The sequence below is a fragment of the Ascaphus truei genome, chromosome 7 (assembly GCF_040206685.1).
Source record: "Ascaphus truei isolate aAscTru1 chromosome 7, aAscTru1.hap1, whole genome shotgun sequence".
In the NCBI taxonomy this organism is placed as follows: domain Eukaryota; kingdom Metazoa; phylum Chordata; class Amphibia; order Anura; family Ascaphidae; genus Ascaphus; species Ascaphus truei.
Window position 1 is genome coordinate 69,217,082 of NC_134489.1, and position 17,107 is coordinate 69,234,188.

The window sequence follows — 17,107 nt, forward strand, 5'->3', positions numbered from 1 at the left end:
AGGCGCCCCACTGTCAGTTTAATAAATAATACTCAGAGCCCCAAACTATTGTCACTGCAGATTCTTAAGATTATGGGCATATAGGATATTAGTATATTGGATGAATGAAAACACAAAGCAGCAGTGACCATTATTTCCACCCAGTTCCCTCTGTATGTACAAAGTTAATTTTACAGCTAAAACCCAGGATTCAATTATTTCTTTAACATATTATACGCCAGAATTCACTTCGGTCCCATATAGGTTATCGCACAGTGATCCCGTGTTAACTGCTACCAACTTGAATGGCAGTTTACGCACAAACCTTGGACAATAACCAGGGTTGCCACCACCCCGGGTTTGACCTGGGGCTATGGGTTTTGGCCACGTATCCCCGGGATACGGGTTTACCTTATAAACCTACTGCTGGCGCGTGCAGCGGTGTTCGCCGGCGGCGTCTCCCAGCATCCTCACCGTCCTCCCGGCATCTCCCCCTGTAATTCCTATAAATATAACTGCGCGGTGTCAAATGGCGCCGCGTGGCCATGTCAACAGGAATGCTACGTGACGTCCCAGCATCACGTGACGCATGTTGCCATGACAACGCTACGCGCCGTCACACAACATTGCATTGCCGTGACAAAGTGACATCACGTATCACCATAAGGCGTACCGTTTTCGTGGCAACGTAAAGCCGCGCGACGTCCAGTTGCATTGGCAACGCCATTTGACGTCGCACCGCCATATTGACGGGTTGCAGAGGGAAATGCTTGATGGATGCCGGGAAACGCCGCTGCCAAGCACTAAATTTAATTTTTTTTATCTCCTTCAGTAGAAAGTGGCAACCATGACACTAAACCATAGTCGGGGCTTCGCGAATCTCCCCAGAGTATACGTAATCATTTGAGCTACCTAAACCACTTTGATTGGTACATAACCTGCTTCTTGAAAATATATTGAATGCATACAGCGAGCTCTCGCTATTTATGATGAAGACTACCAAGTATGCTAGAAACGTTTAAATATAAATACATTCCTCCGGTTCTATTAATTGACTTTTTTTCCTTTTAGACTCTGGCCTCCAAGGTCTACGTGAGAAAGGTCAAGGTCTTTTGGATCAAATTACAAACCAGGCATCTTGGGCTTATGGAAAAGACGTCTCTAATGAAAACAAAGAGAATGTAGAACATATTCAAGGAGTGATGGAGGATATGCAACTTAGGAAACAGCGGTAAATTACTTTAACACATAAGGACTATTATAACATATCTGCAATATATTCATTAGCAGGTATATTGTAAATATTATGATCCTTGTGTTGGGAAAAAACATTCTTTATCCATTCAAAAAAAAAAATGTTCGGAGATATTTGGATAATAGTGGTAATGCTTTATAGTTCTATATAATTACTGAAACGCACTACGCATTACCTACAGTTCAGGGCCCTGAAGATTTTGCTGGTGGTCCAAGTCACATTTTGAGAAATTTAGTTGGGAAACCCGAGGTTAGTGTAAGTAATTATGGTTGGAATTAAGTTTAAAATAAGTCACTTCTAGACCAGGGGTGGGCAACTCCAGTCCTCAAGGGCCACCAACAGGTCAGGTTTTCAAGATATCCCTGCTTCAGCACAGGCGCCTCAATTAGTGGCTCAGTCAACGACTGAGGGATATCCTGAAGCAGGGATCTCCTGAAAACCTGTTGGTGGAGCTTGAGGACTGGAGTTGCCCACTCTGATCTAAAACATGGGATGTAATCTCTGGGTGGCTGAAGCAAAAATATGTAATAATTTTACATAAAAGGGTAAAATTAAAGTGACATTTTCTCTAGTGATTTCAGCAGGCACAATCTTTCATGCACAAAAAAATGTGTTTTGTATTTAATTACCATACAGTATGTTACTTTACCTCCATTTCTGAATTCTTCTAATATGTTCAGTAGATAAAACCACATGGATTGCTTTCGTATGCCAGCAATTTGCCCACATACGGTAGGCATAGACATTAAAATGCTTTATGTTTAATTTTTGTGCAAATGTCCTTCGCCCTTAATTTTAACTGAAACTTTATATATAGCTGTCCAATTAGGAACATTGTATATTTCACTGCATTTGCTCACACGTGGGAAATTAAATTAAAAAAAATAAATAGTGATGTCAGAATCGCAATTTCACCTACTTAATCCCCCACCGTGTTAATTATTGTCACCATTTTAATTGGTACGTAATTCCTTCTTATTTTGAAAGAATTGGTTCTCTGAAAATGCGTGTCACAGCTGTATTGGATGGTTGACAAGCCGCTTATCTCTATGACGTGCCCCACAAATGCAGCACGTCCAAGATAGTAATTATAGCAGCAATACGGTTTTCACTTCCTTTTTTTTATTTTTATATGCACAGGGTTGAAACAGGGAGTCTTCGGAGCTGAACTGTGTTAATTTCAGCTCCTGGATCCCCCTTCTTCCAGACATTCTTACCTCCGTAGGTGTGCCAGTATCTCTACAGTCCAAGTATCTGAGTGCCTAACATACTGTAATGGCGACGTTTCCATTTCCCACATTACACGGGCCACTCGAAAAGAGATACTGACACCGCTATGAAGGTAAGTATCTCTGGAAGTCGAGGGTTCCCAGAGCTGAAATTAACACCGTTCAGCTCAAAAGACCCCCTGTTTCAATCCTGTAAAAAGGTTTAAAAAATTAAACCTGTGTTGCTGCTTTAATAGGAAAGTTACTTTTCTTATACAAAGTTTCAGAAAATGGTGATATACTGTAAGAAATGTTAGCAGGCTTCCCCAACCTTCAAGGCGAAGGACTGTACTGAAATCTGTTCAGAAGATAATCATAATTGTTTTACATAAAACCCCTTTGATTTGATGACAAGGAATGCAGACCGCATCCTTGTTATCACAACATAAATCATACTGCCAACATTATTCTTCGCTAAAAAGTGAGGAAAAATCTTAGGATTACAAATGGTTACAAATTTCTCATGACATATATAACATTTTAAAGATTGTGTTAAACTAAGAATGTGTGCAAATTATGTAAACCGCTTATCTTGTGAAACTGCTTTAACAGAGAAAAGTAATAGACCATCAGTACGGATACGATAAACTAATCAGTCTGTTGACGAGCTAAAAGAAGGCATGTGAATCCTACGTTGTGTGATCACTTTTTGATACTCTGCCATTGTCCTCTCAGGTGTGAAGATATGGTAGATGTCCGAAGGTTAAAAATGCTTCAGATGGTTCAGCTATTTAAGTGTGAAGAAGATGCAGCTCAGGTAATTAATTTAACAGTTGAATGTTTTTCCTATGTAGATAACTCAAGATAATTTACCACAAAATGTAATTACCTCCTAAATATTTGCAATTGGTGTTTTATTCTACAACTATGGCTGGGTATAGTAAATAAAAACATAATAATGGTCCCCCGTCTTCGGATAACTTACATATTACAAAAAAGAGGTGATATTTCAGGTTTGTACTATTTGTTCAGTCATTCTGATAGGGAACGGGTCAGTTTTTTAAACTATAACACACGATCCATTGTTGTGTTGCCACTCGTGTGTGTGTGTGTGTGTGTGTGTGTGTGTGTGTGTGTGTACCATCCTGAGGAAGATCCCCCTGTGGGATCGAAACATTGGAGTTATGTGCTGTATTTAATACATTAATTTTCATTCACCTGAGTGCTGTCTCCTTTTTGCTGCTATGCGGTAATGTATACTTTTATATATTTATATATATATATTTATATATATATATATATATAACAATGGGGCAGCCGGCACTCCCAATACCATAAATAGTTTGCGGTGCATGTCCTATACCAATAGTAAGAGAAAAATAATCCACTCAAGCAGGAGCAGACACAAGACAGCACTCAAAGGTAAGTAAGAAAACTTGTATTCAAAAATAAACATAGCACAAACATGACCAACGTTTCGGTCCTCGTGGGACCTTCCTCAGGGTGGTGCTTGAGACTTATGGCCAGTGGATCCCATAAGTACCCCCATATCCCAACCAAAATGACTCAACCGGAGTAGCTGATTGGCCGTGCATCAAGTCCCATGATCAGCGACTTTGGGTCTGATGTCGCACTATGCCTGTCATCAACACAGTCACATGATCCACAGGGATCAGAGTTGTGTATGCAGTACCATCAGGCCACCACTGAGTTGTGTATGCAGTACCATCAGGCTGCCACTGCTAGGGAAGAAAGTGTCCTCCGTAACCATGGTGCCGTGCTGCTGGAGACCGTGACGCCGTGGTCCATCGAAGAGGACTCAACGGCTTAGCGATACGCACATGCGCGGCCCCATCACCACTTGAGTAGGCTGCGCGGCATCTCACACAGCGGGGAGATACGCGATCGATCCCTCACATCCTGGCATTCATGATGGTGGATATAGTATCTGACTGCACATCAGTGTATATAAGTGTTTCCACTGATGTGCAGTCAGATACTATATCCACCATCATGAATGCCAGGATGTGAGGGATCAATCGCGTATCTCCCCACTGTATGTGTGTATATATATATATTATTGTGCGTGCCTAAGTTAGACTACTTTCAAATGTTTTTTTTGGGAATATCACAGTTTTAGTGCAACAATTGTTCCCTATACTTAATAGTTACTTTTTAAGTTAGTGTCTAAAGTTATTAAATAGTGAACTTCTTTTCCAGGCAGTAGAATGGTTAAATGAATTGTTGGACGCACTGCTGAAGACTCACATCAGACTGGGAGACGATAGCCAGGAAACCAAAATTCTGTTGGAAAAGCACAGAAAGTTTGTTGACGTTGCCCAGGTAAATAACTTGTGGCACAGACTACAAATACTGATAAGCTACTACAACTAGGTTAATGCAGTTTGTGACTTTCCCTCAGATGTAACATTATATCACATTTTCTAAATAACGAGTATGTTTGAAGAAAATATATTGGCCGCAATAGTGGTTCTATACCACATTGTAAAGACCTTTATTTTTTTATTGGAGCAAGTAAAATGAATTGGCATTTGTAAGAAGAATGATGAAGATCCCAGTTGGGAACTGACTTTGGCTTCATGTTAGTTGGTACTGACAAAATAATTGGTAAATTGAGTTCCTGTATTTATGTGAAGCATGTGTGTCTGGACCCTCAAATTGGAATATACACAGTAAAAGGAAATAACAGAAATGAAATATTACTTAAGTATTTTTACAACGGTCCGAATTGCTGACCAAAACGTCTCTCCTCCCCAATAAAGGCTTTTTCTCTCTTGAAGTAGCCCCATGGAGTGCCACTTTTTTTCCTGCAGCTGTAGGAGTTTTCACTTTCCAGTTTGGTGAAAGAGACAGTGTTGGTGCAGTAGTCAAAATATATGTACTGTTCATTTCTAAAATGGAAAAATATAAAATGTAGTAATATTACCTTTTATTTCCCTTTATTCTTGACTTGTGTGTTACAGAGTACATATGATTACGGTCGGCAGTTACTGCAAGCTACGGTTGTGTTGTGTCAGTCCCTGCGATGCACGTCTAGGTCATCAGGGGACACCCTTCCAAAACTTAACAGAGTATGGAAACAGTTCACGATAACCTCAGAAGAGAGAGTTCACCGGCTGGAAATGGCCCTTGCCTTTCACTCAAATGCAGAAAAGGTTAGAGTATTTTGCATATGATCCACGCCAATCAATAATTGTATTCATTTAAATGTCACATACATACTTTGTAAAATGTTTCTTGTTATTATGTGCTAACTGTCAGAGCACAGAACAATACTTTTCCAGTTTCAGAAGCACTCAGCTAAAAATGTACTTTACTAATGCATTTCGTTTTTGGAATATATTTAAATATAAATGAGAATACTTCAGTTATTTATTCATATTGTTTATTAGAATTGTTCTGGCAGCAAAGTATTGTACATCATAAACTGAATATTTGTGCAAGTTACCTGTATACATGACAAAACCACAGAGAATTACTATATCACATATACATACACCTAAAGATGTGGCTCCACCGGGAAGGAAAGTGAACTAATACATTTAAAGCAGTGATCACCACTGTTGACCTTCCCTTCTTTTTTTTTTCTTTTCTTTTTATATATATTTACTATTGGTCTAAACCAGGTGTGGGCAATTCCAGTCCAAAAAAAGCCACCAACAGGTCAGGTTTTCAGGATGTCCCTGCCTAAGCAGAGGTGGCTCAATTAGTGGCTCGGTCAAAGACTGAGCACCCTGTGCTGAGGCAGGGACATCCTGAAAACCTGACCTGTTGGTGGCTTTTGAGGACTGGAGTTTCCCACCCCTGGTCTAAAACATGGTATTACTTAGTGTAGGATTGTGGAGGTCACACATCTGGGAGCCCCACTGGTTTCGGAGCAATGTTATTTAAAGAGAGACATCACATCTTCCAAAATGGCTGTTGGACAGCTTTGTACCTGCGAGCCATTCAGAAACCATGACCTCACATGTCGCTTGTAGCCAGCTTGTCATACGATGATCATGCTGGAGGCTGGGACAGTGCCTGGAAACGAGAAGTAAAAATACTTGAATTGACAGATTATATACAGTATACGTTAGTGTTCGTAGCTGCTCATTCCGTTATACGTGTTTAGTTGTCGACAATACTAATGCTCTTTTACTTTGATTAAATATCTTTGTGTAACATATGGAGTTCTGGGTAGAGAACTGTGCTGTAAATCTATATTAGCTGCACTTTAACCCCAGAAATAATCAGGCACTCATGTAATCAATGCGCACATACTGTATATAAATAAATAGTAGTTTTTTAAGAAGGCAGTGCCTCCTAGGGCCAAAGTGAGCTATTGGCAGGGGCATGTTTAATTTGATAAATAGAGGCAATTGACAAATTAGAGAAGTATAAGGGGCTTATGCAGAGAGGATCGTGATGTACTGGGAAAACGGCAATAAAATAGCCAAAGAATTGGCATAAATTATGGCCGTATGCTGAAAGCGCCTTTACCTTTTTTTAGCAGATGTTAGTCAAATTTCCAAGTTTTTCTGGCGACCTGGAACACGCCATATTATAGGGTAGAATGGCGCATTCCAGCGTTTCGGTCCTTCTGGAATCGCACGCTATAATAGTATGGCGAGTTCCAGGTTCTCGCCAGCTGTTTGGCGACTTTTACTCTGCTGAAAACTTTTCAGCCGGTTTTTAAAAAACGCGCCATTTTCTCCCGAGTTAAAGGTTTTCTGATGAGTTTTTTGGCCAGAATATGGCGCAATTCCCTTTTAGATCCTCTCTGCATAAGCCCCTAAGTATTTTAAAATATTGGGGGGAGTTAACTTAATTTCTCTTTAGCAGCCAGATGTTTTTACAATATTTACTTAAGCTCTATTGTTTACTGTTTGTAAACTGTTGAATATGTAGGCAGCTTGTTCATCCAGAAACTTACCCTGTTGATGATCTATTTTGTCTAATAATGGCAGCAGAATTAGCTTACAGGGAACAATAATTACTGCTTCTCAGATATCTTGATTATTTATGCATAGACTTCAATTACTGTATGTTTTATGCTTTTACATTATAATAATTTATCTAGATCTACATTTTGGAATACTCAATCTAAAGTTGCAGAATGATTTCCGCTTTTGGTTCCATATTGGATTCAAGGTCTTCTGTCAGAATCGCTAGATTGGCATAAAATCATTGATTACATACGTATATAAATTCCAAAAATAGTTATTTTCTTTCTGACGTGAAGTGATCCTTAATTAATGCATGCAAAGAATTTGGCAATGGACAAAAAGAGCTGCATCTGCAAATGGATTTCATGACGGCATCTGCTGTTCCTTTGTCATATCTGTTTATTTCAGATTTTGCAAGAATGTCCAGAGCTTCCTGAATCTGTTATGGATTTTGAACAATTTGATGAAGTTGAAGCAGTTGGGAAGTCGCTGCTGGATAGATTAACAGTGCCTGTAATTTATCCCGATGGGTATGACACGTTCTCGTTGTTTTAATTTACTTAACATAAGCTTATTTTGCCTGGTTTAGAGCTTGCTTTGTAACCTTGATAATGCAGAGACCGCAGTGACGCTCAAGATAAAAAGGAGAAATACTGTAGTTCACCTTGAATCTGCCGCCTCTACTTTCTCAATCCAGATCTGGCTGTACGTAATACTTCGTACAGTAGGCTAAGCTTTAATAATGTGGCCAAATAGCCAGGCAGCTAAACGTGATACTTCTACAGATGTAGCGAGACTTGCTGTCTCAGGCGCCGTGGACGGGGAAAAAAAAAAGTCAGCAGTGCTCAGGACAGTGTCTACGTGGTAGGTCCACACTTCTGAATGGGACCACCGCAGCGTTAATTCTTCTGGGTTGCGACAGTCGTGGTAACGCAAACAGTATGGTTTTCTACATCTGCATGCACATTGGCTTGTTCATACCAGGAATCTTGATATCTGCAGTTTAGTCCCAGTAAGGTGGGACACAGGTTTGGCGAATCTATGTGAGATGTTGATTCGCTCATGTGTTTTCATTTTTACCATTCTCAAGATACATTATTAATATTACTTATGCATTCACTTTAACTTAATGAAGCTAATTTATCACTTTATTGCAAAACTTAACAAAATGTAATTGTAGTCCCAGCACTGTAAAGCAGTGTTCTGTGTTTCAGTTGAATATACCTTCCCTGAAAATGAATGTGCTGTGTACTGTGACCTCGTCACAAACCTCTACTTCTTCAAAAGACAGACTTCCATATTTAATTGAGCAATGCTTTTCCATAAGACACCCTCCAACGGCAGAATACATCTTGCAGCCGATGGACTTGAGTGGGATGTGAGATGTCTTCTAGCGCCAGTGAGAGCCCAATTTCAAATGTAATTTCATTGTCTACAAAGTCTCTCCTGAATTCAGTTTCTGCATTTCACTATGACATATCTGCATGTTATGTTATCACCCATTGTGTTTGCAGTACATATGAGTGTAACTGTACCCTTTGCATTTAGAGATCCACATCATTTCTTTGGATGTACAATTTAAACCTGACATACAAGTTGTTGAGCCACTTGAATTTGTGTAATATTTATTACAGTTAATACACTTGTATTGAACACGATTTCTTAAGGTCACAAGGACCATTTGGTCTCTTATATGGCCCTTATACAACACTTTTGTGCAATTTTATTTGTTCCTTTCAATGAAAGATATTTCATCTTGCAAAGAAACCAATTTTCAGGCACACAAAAAAAGCTACTTGAATTGAAACTAAAAGCGCAATGTTTTTGAAGTTCTGTGCTCTTATAAAAGGATTGGAAAAGAAAGGAATCGAGTGTAAGACCACTCTATGTGAATTTGGTCACCGAGAAAATTAGAACTAGGTCAGAAAACACTTTTCAGCCTGTTAGCTTATTAATTGTAAAGCTCTTTGGTTACTTAGGGAACCAGTTATTATTACTATTGTTATCATCATGCAATACCAACCCAGTAGATTTTTAAAGAAATGTTTGGGGCTTTTGCAGATTTTTTTTGCATTCTGATTTTTTGAAAACCTTTTTGTAACTCAGTCCTCATCACCTTAACATTAGCACTGCTACTGCATTGTTCAACTGCTATGAGCACCATTGTACCATCTAATGAAAGCAGCAGATGCTATAAATTCTCTGACACAATGTTGATAATAATGTTTTTCAGCCTAAATTTGCACAGGTACTATAATATATAATAGTTTGTTCTTGTATAGCGCTGACTGTGTATGCAGTGCTATACATCAGGTTTTTTTGCAGGCACAAGTCCCTGCCACGTAGAGCTTACAATTTATTTTTTGGTACCTGAGGCATAGGGAACTTGCTCAAGGTCACAAGAAGGTGACACTGAGATTTGAACCAGGCTCCCCCTGCTTCAAACACATATTATTACTCATATAATATATTTTATATTATAATGGCACGTTATAATGGAAGAACACTTGTTACATAAATGAGTGCTACTTTATTGTATATGTAATAAATGTTTCTAAGCAAAGATGAGGATTTTTGTACATGTACCGCACATCTAAACAAGGGTCAACTATGTCTATAATAAACATATATGTTGATCCATCAAAAGGAGCATAATATGTAATTAACTGAATTTATGTTCTAAAAACTTTCTGTAGTAACAAAGCACATTGCAGAGGTGTGTGTATAGAACATTTTACAATGAAAATACAAATGACGTATTTATTTTCTTTTACAGAACTGAACAGTATTTTGGGAGTCCAAGTGATATGGCCTCTACAGCAGAACACATCAGGGAGAGAATCAAGATGGTTTGCCTAAAAAAGCAACAGCTCCTAGAGCCTGATGTATCTATAAGAGAGAGCTAATAGACCGGACACTTACTTATCCAATAATAAGGCTGCACTTCGTAGCACAGCATGTCTTTGGCATATTACAACATTCAATATAATCCATTAAAATGCATTTCACAACCATCCCAGAAGCAGCATCTTTCCATTCTAAACATTACTCTGTGTATTGCAACATTTCACCTCTATCAAGCCATACTTATTTAATGTGCTGTGATATAAAGTCAAAATATCTTAAACAAAAGTGTCATGGTTGCACTGAACGCTTCCTTAACCCTTTAGCTGCCAAAGGGTTCTGCAACACATGGCCGAGTATTGCATTGCCGGCCCCTCTGACCGCAGAGGGTTAAAAGCTTTACCTTGTATGGTAGTTGCTTCTTAGGCTAAGATGGGGGTGGCCAACGCCAGTCCTCAAGGGCCACCAACGGGTCAGGTTTTCAGGATATCCCTGCTTCAGCACAGGTGGCTCAATCTGAGCCACTGATTGGTTGAGCCACCTGTGTTGAAGCAGAGATCCTGAAAACCTGACCTGTTGGTGGCCCCTGAGGACTGGCATTGCCCATCCCTGGGCTAAGAGCTGACGAAAGCTTTTAATGGTGCTACGAAAAGTGAAGGAGTTCTCTAGTAATATTAATAATAATGAAAAAAGTGCTGTTCCTGACCGGGTAATGTAGTATTTTAGGACGTGGGTAAATTACCTGTTGTTTTAGGGAGTAGTGTACTTCTACTTTTGTCTTAATGTCTGAAGACATTTCATTTTTTATTGTGTCATTATGCAACCTGTCCATGAAACCTTTGATATATCATATTCATGAAACAGATGTTTTCTTACTTGTTTGGAACAATGTATTTAAAGCTGTTTGTGCTGAATAAAACCATCTTTGTAAGACTGGATATTGTGCGTACCTAAATCAAAGAAAAACATTTCCAATTCAATCTAAAGGGTTGCTGCTGATATTGGGGCGATATGAATTGAAAACTATGCGGTACATTCAATGATTAATAGGTTATTTGCATTAACCCTCAAAGTTGACATTTGGACAACATTACACTTTCAGCACTTGCAGGATACATTTCTGAAGTTTGGGTAGAGAAACTCGTACGACAGCGAATAATATTTCCCACAGAGCAAACAGCCAAGGATACACCAAGTCTTTTGGCTAATTTAGCTGTTTGTTTTTTGACCAGTTTCTTTTTAGAATTAACAAATTGTGTCAGGTTTTTTGACTGGTTATCCTTCAATAATGTCTACAACTGTCTATTTAAAGAAGCTGGAACCCAGAACAAACAAATATTTCACTGACTGTGTTGACAGTCCCATTTATCCAGCCATTTGTTTTCCAGTTATTTTGTAGTAAAGCCACAGAGTGTTCAGATAGAATCGAATAGTGTTTATGAAAGTACCAATGTTCATGGTGCAGTTTATTTGTACATGTCATCTTCTATTGTGACTTTTATCCTTCAAAAGAAATCCCCACACAGGAAGGGAAGCTCTCGCGACAGCCAGTAGTTTCTCAATACATTTGTAAGTATGAAAAGGTGCCAACAGGGATAATGACAAAGGCAAAAACTAAAACATGAAAACCCACTGGGGCTACACTCTAATCCCTGTGACGTCATGGTATGAACTGTATAGACATGTACTTTCATTAGATCAGGGGTCCCCAAACTTCTTGAGTTGCGCCCATCCTGGGGGGTGCGCCCCCTGGTTTGCACCCCACTGCATTAGATCATTAAAAATAAATGCAAGACTCAGTAAATCCTTATACACAACTTCTATAAACACTATACACAAACATTATTTGGGATTTTTTTGTGTAGTGTTCATATAAGTTGTGTATAGATTTGAGTATTGCATTTATTTTTAATTATCTAGTAAAAGTTAATTTTTATACCATGATTTCACAGTGATTGAGTGCAACGCTAGTGGGTTTTCTTGTTCTAGTCTTACTTTATCCTTACCAGATCGAGGTGATAAAACCGGGAATAAAAAATGGATGTAAGGAGGGTGGATTGAAGTGGAAACGAGAATTTGTAATATAGTTGTGCCATCAGATGGCTATAAGGAAGAGAAGGCAGTATTACACATACTGTACTGTATTGGTTGTTTGATATTTGTGCCCTTGCAGATTAAAGCTGCAGATCAAGCACTATCCTACATGTGTACTTTTTTTTTTTTTTAAATAAATCAGTTCTGTACTACGAGAAAATACTTGTAGCATTAAAAAAAAAAATGTTTAAAAGACATTTTTAGTGTATTATAATGTAACGGGCATTTTTTTGTTCCTATTGCAACCATTTACAAAGTCACATCCCCTTCCTTGTCTGAAACAGACTGGCACACCCCTTTTTGAGCCCTGCCCTCTCTCTAGCAGTGAACCAATTGTATCTAGTGATTGCCTGGTCACATGATCTTCCCCACAGGACTTTGCATCTTGGTCCTCTTCTGCTGGACTGACAGCTATTTAGTGAACCCCCGAGCTGAATCTTCGCCAATCGATCACAGGAGAACAGGTCGATCGGCAACTTAGCTAATCACGTCAGTGTGTAGATTGTATGAATATTGAATGAAAATGTTTTGGTTTTTTTTCGAACGGCAGCTTGAACTGCTGCTTTAAAGTCCATATAAAGAGTGCAATGGAAGGCTTCTTAAATGGAAATAGAATAAATAGCGCCACATGATCTGTCTAAGGCTGTAGGATTTCCACTTGATTTTGTGCACAAGCATAAACAGACGAAGCTTTGTTGTAATGTTTATTACATTTGACCAATATATAATTCTCTCTAAAATCTTGTTATACGCTTTAATTTTTATACATTTACCTTTTTGTTTCTCGCATTTATATACACCAACTTTATATATGAATTATCTTATTCAAATGAAAAGACGAATAAGCAAACAAAGGCGCAAACTTATATGTGGGGAAGGATATGTGTGCAAGTCTAATTGGTGACTAATACATTTGTAGCAGATGCTGCCAAAACACCTGTTGTCTCCCAAACTGCAACTACATAGAAAGCAGCAAAAAGTGTTGGTGGCGCAAATTGATAGTGGATTCTATAACAGTGAATCAAGTGAAATAACCCAGTGAATAAATGGATAGAAAACATTAATATTACATGTGAACAGCAGCTCCATGGAACAGGATCCTCAGAAGTGGATGCTCCTGGCTTTACTCAGAAAAAACAAACAACACATAGGAGAAAAGGACAACTCACAATTTCCCCGCTGGTAACAAGCAGAGTGTGACTTAAGGCGCACTCCAATCCTGCTCCAGACTCAGCCGCTTCTTGTTCTGCGCGCTCCAGTGCATGGCTTCCCTGGTCTGCTTCTTTCACTCGCAGCGCTCTCGGGTCGCCCTTGTCAGCTTCTGGGAACCCCAGAAGACCTTATACTGTACTTGTTATGGAGTGCCATCCTAGTGTAAATCCTGTCCTTTTATCATTCATTTCGGTGTTCTTGTATGGAGCCTATTTGCAAATATTTTTGTTGTTTTGAAATCTGGATTTAGGATGGATATTGTTCTACAGAACGCTGTTAAATTTAGATCTCTAACTGGTTTAGGCAATATTGTAATCCTTGCTGCGTTAAAGTTATTTGGAATTTAACTGTTAATCACGTTTTACTTGTTTTTTCCAATCATACTTCCAATTACATTGAACTCAGCAGTTATTACTTCTGATAAGCAAATGTCCAGGAAAGTATAAGATTATTTTTGAAGACCATCAACAGTTACGGCTTCCATTTTGTCTTCTTCATGGGGCAATTTAAAGTAGTATGCACAGTAAAGCTGTTGAGTTAGAAACAAATGTTTCGTCCCCAATGGATGTCAGTCATTCATCAAAATCAATTTGTGACTCTATATTGTATTACTTTATCACTATAGTGTATGTAGTAATGTATCTCTCAAGCTACTTCTCAAAACATTCTTAAAGAGGAAATGGTTGATGTGGATTCTGTGTTGGGCTCTACCAAACTGCAGTAAACCTTGTTGATAACTTTGCATCTGCGAAGAACATCCAGCTTCCAAAGAGTGCAGACATTCTTTATAGCATGGCTATTGTGTTTGTGCTCCCCTGCAATTACTGCATAGAGGCAATATAACAGCTTGAGGATTCACAATGTTCTCATCTTCTAGGGTCATACACTGTACAGAAATAGGAATCTGCATGAGTCACAATATTTATAATATTAATAGCACAAGACTTTCCAAGACAGATAATTCCACGCCACATTAAAATTAGAATTTAATTTGCTTTAAAGCTTTTCATAAGAATAGTGGGATTAAGCGCAGTCTTGCAATATATTTGAAACCCGTTTGGCTATTATTTATATTGAGCTTTACTTGGTCACCTGATTTGAATCCAGCGCAAATGGTCTGGTAATAAAGTAGAGAGTGTGTGTGTGTGTGTGTGTGTGTGTGTGTGTGTGTGTGTGTGTGTGTGTGTGTGTGTGTGTGTGTGTGTGTGTGTGTGTGTGTGTGTGTGTGTGTGTGTGTGTGTGTGTGTGTGTAACTGTAAGGTTATGGTGGGTAAAAAAGGTGACAAAAACCCTCCACAGTAAAGCATAAAGCAACTGTAAATATTCCTGTATATTCATTTGCATGTCTTAGACAGGTCTGCAACCCTGTCTTTCACCATTATCACCCAGCAAACAGCACTTGCACTGCAGCAAGGGATTCTGGGAAATGACATGCAAATGAGCACACAGTGCCACCTTTTATCTCATGCTCACATTACATGAGCAACCCTTAGTCAATGCATGCTGCTTTAAACACAGCTTTTAAGCAAGGACTTGGGAGATGCAAAGTCAGTTAACCCACTCACAGACATGTTTCAACCTTGATGGGTATCATCAGTGTGAGGTTGGCTTGCTGACATTTGCTCAAATGAGATAAGAGTAGGTAATCACCACGACTATTAAGGTTATATATATATATATATATATATATATATATATATACCCTATCTCCTAAATTCTAAGACGCACCTTTTTTTCGATTTTCACGTCTGAAATCGGGGTGCGACTTAGAATCGATGTATTAACAGTACTTCTTTTCACTTACCATGTTTCAGGAGAGGTCCCATGTCAGCGGAGGACGAAGTGTGCGGCGGCGGCAGGAGAGGTCCCCATCCCACGTCTGCAGGTGAATGAAGATATTAAGACAGCGGGCGTGCGGTGGCGGAGGCGTCTAATAGATCATAATAGCAGGAGCAGAGCGGCATAGGGCAACGGCTTGGGAGGTGCACACTGTAACACCGGAAGTTGACCGGTGTCTGACTTCCGGTGTTAGTGTGCACCTCCCAAGCCGTTCCCTTATGCCGCTCTGCTCCTGCTCAGCTCTCCTGCTATTATGATCTCCTGCCGCCGCTTTAATCCACCATTAAAAAGGGGGGAGGTGACATGAGCTTTGGGGGAGGTGAAGAAGTGACGTCAGCAGTCACGAAACGCGCGTAGGGTGGAGTTCTTTTAGACGTGATACAGCGTGCACACGTGTGAGGAGGAGAAGGGGTGCATCAGCAGTGACGTCATCGGAGGGGGACAAGGCGCTCCGAGTCGCGGCCACAAAGCGGGGATCCACGCTAGGTCCCACCACCATCTGCATCACCCCAGCATCCTCTCACGCAAGCGGATGGCACGTTGTATCCTGTGTGTAGTCACTAACGGCATGTGAGTGTACTGTTGTTTAGCCCTGTAGTGTTTTTATTAAATTTTACGGTATCATACCATTGGTGCCTTATTTCTCCTTGCATTCCGGTGTATGGTGTTGCGAGCGTGTATCTGAAGAGAGGTCACATCGCCTGACAACACATATAGCTAGCCGGGAAGGAAGTCAAAGATACCTTTTGAGGCCCTTTATTATCTATTTTTAAGTAAGTAGCTGGCAACGGTGGGGGAGATCACGATTGACCAGAAGATACTGTGCAATGGTTGTTCTGTTTTGTATGATTTCAGATCTGGTTCCGCCATCCTGAAGGACTTAAGTATGATTGGATTTCGGATTTAATCATCATCCCCACTACCAAGATTTTGGGACTTCATTTTTTGTCAGGTTTATATACCTGATAGTACGCCAAGGACTATTTTGTTTTGTTCATTGTTTGTTTATTTTCTGTGTATTTTATGCTAATGTTGTACTTACCTTGTGGATAGGTTTGTTTTTTCCATTCCTTAGGCAGCCATTTCCCAGTCTGCTAAGTCAGCCTGTGGGAGTTTCCATATATTGGTATTTCTTTAAAAGGAGATTCCAACACATTTTTAGAGCACTTATTCATCACTATTGTATGTAGTTATGGGGCAAGAGTCCCAAAAACAGTGCTCAATCTCGTTCAGAACTTCAGTAGATAATAAAAATCCTTATTTTGTTGTGGAGTCAGCCTATAACCATAACTTTTTAGGTATTGGACCCAGTGCTTAGTACATGAATCTATCACATATGACAAATAACATGAATGAGGGTTAACGTACCGTTACTTTGTAGGATTGCGCCCTACATGACCCTTGTGTTGCCGCACTGTTACCGGTCATCCAGTCTCAACGAAGGGAGACATACAATACTCACATATGGCTGTTCTCCTGTGCGTGCATCCACGCTCGGTGTGCAATATAACAGTAGGAAGGATCCGAAGATTCCAACGGTGCACAGCTTGTAGAGATGAGAGACCAGCAAGGTGTAGATTAAAAATGAAATTTTATTGAAAAAACATAGAGCTCTATGATTAAGGACCACGCAGGTCCGAAACGCGTCAGAGTGTGTCCCCCATACCATATGTTTTTTCAATAAAATTTCATTTTTAATCTACACCTTGCTGGTCTCTCATCTCTAC

At 39.6% G+C, this 17,107-nt stretch overlaps 1 protein-coding gene across 4 annotated transcripts in view; it reads left to right on the forward strand.

Moving 5' to 3' along the window:
* The window catches only part of SESTD1 (SEC14 and spectrin domain containing 1), a 151,251-nt gene extending 140,078 nt beyond the window's left edge, over nucleotides 1-11,173 (forward strand). For all 4 annotated transcript variants that reach the window (XM_075608930.1, XM_075608932.1, XM_075608931.1 and 1 more), the window contains 6 exons: nucleotides 1,051-1,210; nucleotides 3,178-3,259; nucleotides 4,663-4,785; nucleotides 5,427-5,618; nucleotides 7,800-7,921; nucleotides 10,168-11,173. In XM_075608930.1, the coding sequence (XP_075465045.1) occupies nucleotides 1,051-1,210; nucleotides 3,178-3,259; nucleotides 4,663-4,785; nucleotides 5,427-5,618; nucleotides 7,800-7,921; nucleotides 10,168-10,297 (809 nt within the window). In that variant the 3' untranslated portion in view covers nucleotides 10,298-11,173. The remainder of the gene's footprint in view (nucleotides 1-1,050; nucleotides 1,211-3,177; nucleotides 3,260-4,662; nucleotides 4,786-5,426; nucleotides 5,619-7,799; nucleotides 7,922-10,167) is intronic.
* The last annotated feature ends 5,934 nt before the right edge of the window (nucleotides 11,174-17,107 follow it).